This window comes from Phacochoerus africanus, chromosome 8 (assembly GCF_016906955.1).
Source record: "Phacochoerus africanus isolate WHEZ1 chromosome 8, ROS_Pafr_v1, whole genome shotgun sequence".
NCBI lineage: Eukaryota > Metazoa > Chordata > Mammalia > Artiodactyla > Suidae > Phacochoerus > Phacochoerus africanus.
In genome coordinates, this window is record NC_062551.1 from 78,385,462 (window position 1) to 78,395,349 (window position 9,888).

Here is a 9,888-nt window from a genome sequence, read left to right on the forward strand (position 1 = left end):
GAGAGTCCAGAGGCTGCCCTTCGGGCCAAAGGAGCTTTTGATCTGCAATTCCCGCAGACCCAGGATGGCTCTGGAAGGTTCCCCACCCTCACAGAGTACCCTCCAGGCTTCCGTCCAGGCCAGGGGGACTTCCAGCCGCTGGAGCCTTGACTGGTCTCCCAGCTCAGGCGCAGCCGCCTGGCCCACGACCTTGGGAGAACCTGGGAGAAAGCTTCACCAAGCGACAGTACTTTTCCACTGCACTGCTCGGCCACCTCAGCTGGCTTTCTGCTGTGCAGACAGGAGGTAAAGCGAGCCAGGCTAGCCCCATCAGGAACCCACCCAAACTCACTCTTAGAGATGGGGGTAGGGACGTGCTTTGGGTGAGGGGCAGTAGGAATCCTAGAAAGAGAGGAGGGGGATACCGAACGCCCCAAGAGATGCTCAGAGACCACCCTTGAGACCTGAGAAGTCTGCATTGGCAAAGCCCCCCCGGTACATTTCAGGCTGTTCCTACTCGTTAACCTCCCGCTCCACCCCTTCCCCTCCGACAATAACGATTAAACCCGATCCACCGCGCCTGTGCTGGGTCTCGGGTGAAGAGCAGTGCTAGCCTGCGCGGGGGAGGAGAGAGAGAAGGGCGAGAGGAGGGGACAAGAGAGCTAGCGGTCCCGCCCGGTGATGTAGGCAGCCCGGGGAGGTGGAGCCGCGACGCCTGAAGGAGTTCCCACCGCAGTCGCGCTCTCGGTCTACCCCTCCGAGCAGCCAGCCGCCAGCCCCGGCTCTGGCGACCTCCCTGCCGCGGCGATCTGGGCGGCGGGGCCCTCGGGATCCCCCCTAGTCGGGCCTGAGGGGCGCCTCCACCCCGCCCAGCCCCTGCCCCTCCTTGCTTCCCGGACGGCTGGAGCGACTCGCGGGGGAAGCTGTTCCCGGACGCTCAGCCGCCGCCAGGGCATCTCGGCTGCCAGCCCGGCTGGGCACCGGGCATCTGCGAAGCTAACTAGCCTTGTCTGGCACTGGGCATCTCCGGGCACCGACTGTCTCCAGCGTCCCCTGCTTCCCGCAAGCCCGAGGCCGCTGGCTTCTGCGCTCCTTCCCCTCCCCCGGCCGCTGGGCAGCACGCCGGTGAGCTCCCGGCGCCCCCAGCCCCTCTGGCCACCGCCGCGATGCTGCCCTGGAGACGTAACAAATTCGTGCTGGTGGAGGACGAGGCCAAGTGCAAGGCAAAGAGCCTGAGCCCGGGGCTCGCCTACACGTCGCTGCTCTCCAGCTTCCTACGCTCCTGCCCGGACCTGCTGCCCGACTGGCCGCTGGAACGACTGGGCCGCGTGTTCCGCAGCCGACGCCAGAAAGTGGAGCTCAACAGGGAGGACCCGACCTACACCGTGTGGTACCTAGGCAACGCCGTCACCCTGCACGCCAAGGGCGACGGCTGCACCGACGACGCCGTGGGCAAGATCTGGGCGCGCTGTGGGCCGGGCGGGGGCACCAAGATGAAGCTGACGCTGGGGCCGCACGGCATCCGCATGCAGCCGTGCGAGCGCGGCGGCTCGGGGGGCTCCGGGAGCCGCAGGCCGGCGCACGCCTACCTGCTGCCGCGCATCACCTACTGCACCGCGGACGGGCGCCACCCGCGCGTCTTCGCCTGGGTCTACCGCCACCAGGCGCGCCACAAGGCCGTGGTGCTGCGCTGCCACGCCGTGCTGCTGGCGCGGGCGCACAAGGCGCGCGCCCTGGCCCGCCTGCTCCGCCAGACCGCGCTGGCGGCCTTCAGCGACTTCAAGCGCCTGCAGCGCCAGAGCGACGCGCGCCACGTGCGCCAGCAGCACCTCCGCGCGGGGGGCGCCGCCGCCTCCGTACCCCGCGCCCCGCTGCGCCGACTGCTCAACGCCAAATGCGCCTACCGGCCGCCGCCCGCCGAGCGCGGCCGCGGGGCGCCGCGCCTCAGCAGCATCCAGGAGGAGGACGAGGACCAGGACGAGGAGGCGGAGGAGCGCGAGGAAGGAGCCTCCCAGTGCGAGAGGCCGGAGGTGCTCAGCTTGGCCCGGGAGCTGAGGACGTGCAGCCTTCGAGGCGCCCCGGCCCCCCCGCCGGCCTCGCAGCCCCGCCGCTGGAAGACCGGCCCCCGGGAGCGGGCGGGCCAGGCGCGCTGAGAGCCCAGCGGACACGACTCGCGGCCCCAGACCCGGCCAGCCTGACTTACAGCCTCCAACCCCGGCCCTGCCTGCTATGGCAACCCCCTGGTCCCCGAGCCCTTGCCTCCCCCGTGGTCTCTGTCGTTGTCCGCCCCGTGCCTCGTCCTGGCTCAGGGTGACGCCTGATATGCCCTTGAGTACTGGAGGACGAGATGGGGGGAGCAAGCAGTATTTTGTGTACACCTCCGCCCCCACTCGAGTCTCCCGGCGCCCTTCCTTATGGAATTGCCCCCCTACGCTTTACACCAAGTCTCTTTGCCCATAAACCACGCCTTCCTTCCCAAAACATCTACTCCAGAGAAGGGAGGAGACGTTTCCAGAAATCCAGAAGCCTGGCCTTGAATCTTGGCCAGGTGGCAGCAGCAGTCCTGCCCTTGGCCAGGCTAGCTTTCCTTCCAGGGATGAGACCAACCCTGGGGAGGCATTCCTGTAGGGGGAAGAGTAGAAGAGAATTGAGGCTGGGCCCAAAGTGGTTACCGAGCCAGCTGCCATATACACAAAGGAAGATTCTCAGGCCCTATGCCTGGCCTCTCTATCCCTTGGAGGACTTCTGAGACTCCACTGCTCTGCCTCTGGAGATGACTCTGGATGGTCCTACCAACAGCAGGCTAGGCCAGGGAACAGCTCTCTGCCCCAGGCAGCTGCCCAAGCCTGTGCCCTGGCACCTAGCACTCCCACAGGACTCCTCACCCGCCCCATCCTTCTGCATACAGATGTGTGTGCTTTCCTGCTAGGTGTCCCATAACCAGGACCAAGACAGGGCCTCCAGCAGAGGAAAGGAGAACCTCTGGCAGGTGCTTGAGGACACTGACTACCCAGAAAACGGACACAGGAGGGAAGCCTCCGTGTGGAGGCTTGTCAGTGCCAGGAGAGTCCTGACAGCAGCGGGATTCTCATGGCAGGAGGAGGCAGAAGGGTGCGGTCACCGGACAGAGGGAGCAGGCTCCTGCCCACGTGTCTCTCAGCAAGGCTGCTAAAAGCCCAAAGATCTTTGTGTCACCAAATGATCATTGTAAATAAAGTGTTCCTGCTTTTTCAGCCTGTCACCACTCCTGTGTTGTGTTCGATGCATGGTCTGCTGGGGTGAGAAAATGATCATCAGAACCCTAAAAGGCAGGAGAAGACCCCAGGAAGGTCCCCTTGAGCAGCTGGAGCCAACTCTGGGGATTGGGGGGTAGGGGCCACTGCCAGGAAGCTGTCCCCTTCATGTCCGGGAAAGGAGACAGTAGCAGGTGCCTCGCCTGCAAATCACATATGCCAAGCCTTGGAGGGGTGTCAGCTGTCTGTCTCAGCCTCGCAGAATGTCTGTCTGCCTGGACACTCAAACACAAGTGGCTCTGGGACACTTGGCAGGGAGGGGGCACTGGGCTGGGGCCTTCTTATCAGCCATGTGTCTTTGAGAAGATCCATGTGTTTGTCAAAGCAGGTGGGATATGCCAGGTCTCCTCAGGGATGAAAAGGAGAGGGATGGTTTGAGGAACTGCTGCAGTCTCTCCAGACTTGTGACAGCATGAGTCCTGAGCTTGGATATCTTCTTTATTTCTGTGCTGAGCTGGGCACTGATCCCAGAGTTGTCCACAGCCCAGACGAGTGGCTTCTGCAATCGCCAGCAATCAGGTTCGTTCTGTTTCCTGGAGCTGCTGGGACAGAGGGTACCACTGCCACTTCACCCTGGTGGAACCCAGGCAGGGTCAGGGGACCTGATGTCACAAGTTTGGGGGGGGGGCAGGTGGCAGGGATCTATGGGGCAAGGATGCCATGCATGTTCATTGCTTCCCTCTTGGGCACTGCCTGGGGATCTGCTAGTGTTTCTCCCCACATGCAGAAGGAGAAAAGGAAGTGAGATGTCAGAGGTGGGAGAGGAGGATGGGCTGCAAGACAGCCTCACCCAGAAACAAGGTCACAAGCACACCCTCTTTAATCAGCTTTGTGCAGCAGAAATGTACTAAACGCCTGCCTTGGGACAGGCACTGAGCTAGGTGCTAACAGTCCAGGAGTCCCTCCCCGTAGCTCTTACATTTTCAAGTAAAATACATATAAGCAAAGAAACAGTTGCAATATTATAATTCACAAGCATGCTCCCAGACTTCTCTCTGCTCCTCCACTCTGCTCTGGCTGCCTCCCAAAACAAAGATACACACACACACATATAGAATAGTCTCCTTCCTTTCCTCGCTCACACTGTGCTGTCTTGACCAGGAGTTAGAAGACCAGAGTAAAAGAGCTGTCTCTGCCTCCTTACCGGCTGTGTGTTGTCTGGCAACTCACTCAGCCTCTCTGAGCCTCCCTTTATCAATGGTAAAATGGGAGGGGGCTAATATATACCTCATAGGCTGATTGTAAGAATGAAATAGAATCATGTCTGTGAAAAAGCTTCAGCAAATAAGAAAATGCCCAGCACCTGCAAAGAACAACTGTTTTACCCCTAGGGCTCTTCTCCTTGGATTGGGATTTTAATGTGCCTCTTCCCACCCCCACTCCACTCTCCCAGGCAATGCGATTGTAAGGGTTTTTATTGGCCACATCTCCATATTCATTGTGTGTGAAGGAAGAAGAACCTGGTCCAACTTCCCTCCCCCATTGGGTTGAGGAGGAGATAAGCCACAGATAAACCAGCACAGCACCAACTGCCACCGGGGCACAGGGTGGGGTGTTTGGGGCAGCTCCAGCCACCAGGCCCCAGGCATCATTGCTACCAAGGGAGGGAGAGGCAGCCTGGGAAACCACACCTCCTTCCGTGTAAGTACTTTTTTTTTTTTTTTTGGTTTTTTAGGGCTGTGCCCTCGGCATATGGAAGTTCCCAGGGTAGCGACTGAATTGGAGCTGCAGCTGCCGGTCTGCCCCACAGCACAGCAACGCCAGATCCGAGCCTCATCTGCAACCTATACCACAGCTCGTGGCAATGCCAGATCCTTAACCCACTGAGCAAGGCCAGGGATCGAACCCACATCCTCATGGCTACTAGTCAGGTTCTTAACCTGCTGAGCCACAAGAGGAACTCCTGTTTCCCGATCTCCGGATCCCAGTCAGAAGGGGCTGGGCTGAGACTGAGCCACAGCACCCAGCTCACAAGATAAAGTTGGCTCCCCCTCCCCCGCCAATGCCATCCTGACTTCACTGCTCCTCTCCCACAGACGGACGTGCTCCCAGGTCCCCAGACATCACCATGTGCTCCTGCTTCCAGGCTCAGGCCCGTGCCAACCTCACTGCCTGGAATGTCCTTGCCTCGAGCTGCAGGTCTTCAAGTCTACCCTCTCTTCAAGGCCCAGCACAACCCCCCTCCAAAGCTCTCCTTATAGCACCCCCCTCCTCCACTCCTGCCAAATCTGGGGTGATCTCACACAGGATGTGGCCTGTGCTTTGCTCATGGTCCTCAGCAGGTTCCACCTGTGCCTCCGGTTTCCATGTGTCTTACCTCTCATACATCCCCACCCCCTTCAGTAGCTGGACCACGCATGACAGGGCAGAGAATGAGGCTCAATATTAATTTGTTGAATGAATACATGAATGAATGCGCCAGATGGAAGAGGCATCGTGGGATAGGAAACCAAGGGGGTGGAGAGGTGTTCTTTCTGCCAGGCTTCTGCTGGGAGACGCTGAAGGCAAACATCCTCAGACGGCCTGCTCAGGCAGATGGCTATTCTCGGGGAGAAGAGCAGCAGCCCAAGAGATGAGGCCAGTGGAGGAAACGGAAGCCTCTGTCCCAGAAGTCTGCTCTGAGCTCCAAAGCCCCAGGACTGGGCCTTCACACTCTCTGTTCTAGTCCGGCCCCAGCACAGGGCTGCCACTCACAATACAGAGCAGCACCTGGCGATGACTGACCACCCTCCAGGTGTGCCGTCTGGGCAGTGGGAGCACCATCCAGACAGGTGCCGTCTCTAATTTAACACGCAGGCAGTCAAGACCTGACTGCTGGTCCCAGAGATGGCACTTGATGGCTTTATAATTTGGAATCATTTTCTGAAGGCTTTTGGAGCCTCAATTTTCCATCTGTAAAAACAGGGGTGGGTGCATCTAGATTTTATATGGTGGGAAAATGAAAGCTTTACACTTGGGTAATTTATTTAGCTCAGTTCCTGATGCACATAATAAATTGTAATGGCTGCTATTATATTTATTTCTATGTATTATCATTTTACCTGGATCTCTCCTTACTGACAGATCTGGCATAAGGAGATTAGGGGCCTGGTCTTTGAGACACTGAATACATTGCTTGTTTATGTCCTGGGATGGTGTCATCTTAAATCATGGTAGAAGATTCAACTACAGCTTGTCTTATTTTCATCTCCAGTTGTTCACCTGACATAAGCCTGATTGACTTAACACCAGATTAGACCTAATATCTCATGCTTCTTTTCACCTTAGCACCCTGCACAATGCCAGGCACACAGTAAGCACCAGAGGTGAATGAATGAATGAATGAATGATTGGTTAGCTGCTGCCAGCAGCAATGCTGGCACATAGCCTTCCCAGCCGAGGTCTTCAGAAAGCTGGGATGCCAAACTTTATGAGTGATGGGCCACTTTCCCTCCCCTATGAAGCTATGAAGAAGAGGAAGAGTTTTCTGGCTTAGGGGCCAGTTAAAGGATAGCCAGAAAGGATGCAGGGGGCTAACATCCGGATCTATAAGTCTCCGAGCCAAAACTGTCCCCTCTCTCCCTTTGGTTGACGGCCTACCTGTCCATAGAGTATATATGGGTTTGTCGACTGATCCAGAATAACTGAGACTCCTCACCACTTGATTTAAGAGAGGAGAGGAGGTTGGGCAGGCGAGGGATTAAGGTTGAAGGTGGAGTTCAAGCCATCATAAAGTAGACCTCAGCTGGGAAGACTGGGCCGGTACTTCTGCAAGCTGAGAACACTTGACAAAGGCAAAAGGACTTAGGCTGTACTAGAAAGCACAGGTGGATCTTGTTGGGGCCTGCTTGGCATTCATCCAGTCTCCCTTTATGGGGAGACCACCGCCCCCTCCTGCCCTGGGCACAATGAAACTCTCCCTCTCCCCTGCACTGAGATGTGGTCCCACGACTGAGTTCTGGGCAATACAACTGATGAATGTTACCCAAAGGAAACATAACCTTGGCTTTATTCTCCTGCCAGCCTGCTCTTTGTCATCACCCAGGGTGCCCTTGGAAGCTATGTGTCGAGGATGATAGAGCCTCCACCAGCCTGGGTCCCTGGATGAGCACATGAAGTAGAGCCCCTGCCCTTCCACCAATGGGAGCAAGAAGTGAAATTGCACTGTTAGCCACTGACATGTTGGGGTGTCAACTGCAGCATGTAGCTCACCTTGACTCACACACTCTTCTTGAGACTGGCTGCCCTGACGCTCCTGGTGAAACCACCATTCTCTGTTCTTGGTCCCTGGGCTTCTGGTGGAGCTGATTTCATACACCTGGGCTCCAGAGGAGGCTGTATGATCCAGGCCTGACCAATCAGAATATTCCATGTTCATAATTCCAGAGATTAGTTATGGGATGGGCATGCGCCATGGTCAGAGACAGTGGAATTTAGTTCTGGGAATTTTGGAGGTTTTGTTTGTTTGTTTTTATAGCCCTACCTGCGGCATATGGAAGTTCCCAGGCTAGGGGTCGAATCAGAGCTGCAGCTGCACCTGCAGCTGTAGGCATTTGCCACAGCCACAGCAAAGCTGGATGCAAGCTGCATCTGCAACCCATGCCACAGCTTGCAGCAATGCCAGATCCTGAAACCACTGAGTGAGGCCAGGGATTGAACCCACACCCCCAAGGACATTATATTGGGTTCTTAACCCACTGAGGCACAACAGGAACTCCCTGGAACTTTTGTTGCAACTCTTGGAGAGATACTCTCACTTTCTACTGGAGTTGCTGAGAGGAGAGAGTATGTCTGATGTTGCTATCTTGCCACCAAGAGGAGAGATTGAGAGGCCAGCAGCAGAAAGCAGAGTGGGCCACAAGCCCCATGGTGTCACTTGATCCATGACAAGTCCCAAGTGTCACTAAGCCGCATGGTGTCGCTTGATCTGGATCCCACCGGCCCTGCCCAAGTCTCTTTCCAGAGTTTTCAGTGCCCTGAGCCAATAAGCTGTACTTTTTGCTTAAGCCAATGTGAAATGGATCTTCTGTCATTTGCATCTAAGAGAGCCCTGTCCCTGCCATCTCTGTTCTCATCAGGTCCCCAACTCTGGAAAAATGGGGATCATTGCAAGTGTCTGTCATGGTGCCCAATTGTGGGACATCTGGCAGCAAATGGAATCCAAAAGTCCCCAGGCTCTTTCCCTGTCTGAGGTCACCGTGTCATCCATCTGGGCTGCTCTGTCAAGCACCTCTCTGGTCTCCCCGCCTACAGTGCGACTTCCTTCCCTCCAAGTCTTTGTGAGTGAAAAGTATCACCTGCCACATCAGTCAACAAACAATGCTGCAGCCATCAAGCCATCACAATACAGCCACCCAGACAGTGAGCCCTGAGAGTGCTCAGGATAGAGACAAACAGGCTGCCAGATGCCAAGCCCTCAGCCATGGGAGCCATCCCCACATGGGCACCCTGAGGGGATTCAGAATGGAGAAAAGCAGGATACCAGCCCCAGAGAGCTGCAATGCACATCAAAGGAATGACTTCAGTGAGCACAGACTCTTGCATCTCCCCACACATAGAAAAGCTAAATTCCTTAACTTGAGATGTCTGGTTTTCTTTAACAGTCGTCATTTGATGTTCTGACTACTTGTCTTTGTTGCAAAAACTCCTATATATCCTGGATCCCTCCACCCCTTTGTCCCTATGGAGCCATCCCTCCGAGTGATAGGAGATGATGTGTCCTGGCATTAGGTCCTCAGTTTTGTTGGCTACACAAAACATAATTCTCAACTTTTTTTTTTTTCTTTTTAGGGTCACACCTGCAGCGTATGGAAGTTCCCAGGCTAGATGTCGAATCAGAGCTGCAGCTGTCGGCCTACACCACAGCCCCAGCCACAGCAACTCTGGATCCAAGCAACACTGGATACTTAACCCACTGGGTGAGGCCAGGGATCAAACCCACATCCTCACAGACACTATGTCAGGTTCTTAACCTGCTGAGCCACAATAGGAACTTCAAATTCTCACCCTTTAGGTTGTGCATTTTTTTTCCAGTAGACCCCTTCAATCAGCACGTGGCTTTGACCCTGACTCCACGTGGCCCTTTATCTGTCTCATCAGCCTCTGGCCTTGGCTCACATGCTGAAGCACAGGGCTGATGGGTGCAGCCAGGGTCTGGGCAGTCACCCCAGATGGAGAACCCACCCTTGTCCCCTCACCTGTGACTAGGGAGTTGGGTCCTCAGATATAAATGTGGCCTACTAAGCCAGTCTCCCAGGGGAACGTCAGTGCAGAGGGGGCACTTCTGAGGACGCAGCCTGGGCTGAGCAGGCTGGTCTTGAAGTCAAAGGCCCAGAACTGCCTGCCATTCATTCCGGGCGATGGACAAGTCACTTAGCTGCTCTGAATCTCCATTTTCTCCGTAATCATTTCTGCCTCAGAGGACTGGTGGAAGGAACCATTCAAATGGCATGGAATATGCAAGGTCTTTGAAAAGCATCAAGTGCCAGACACGGGCAGGGCCCTTCCTCACTGACGCTAAGACGCAAAAGCTGGAGGGAGGCCTGAACACGCAGGCTGAAGGGCTCCTATTTGGGGAAGGAGCCCAGGGCAAAGGAGAGGAACACAAACCTCAGCAAGGGATGCCCTGGAGGGGAGA

General features: G+C 56.3%; 1 protein-coding gene across 1 annotated transcript; it reads left to right on the forward strand.

The window, feature by feature from the left end:
• Positions 1-402: 402 nt before the first annotated feature.
• Positions 403-3,220, forward strand: FAM43B (family with sequence similarity 43 member B). Its single transcript, XM_047790201.1, has one exon. The coding sequence runs from the start codon at positions 1,146-1,148 to the stop codon at positions 2,130-2,132; it is 987 nt and encodes a 328-aa protein (XP_047646157.1). The 5' UTR covers positions 403-1,145; the 3' UTR covers positions 2,133-3,220.
• The last annotated feature ends 6,668 nt before the right edge of the window (positions 3,221-9,888 follow it).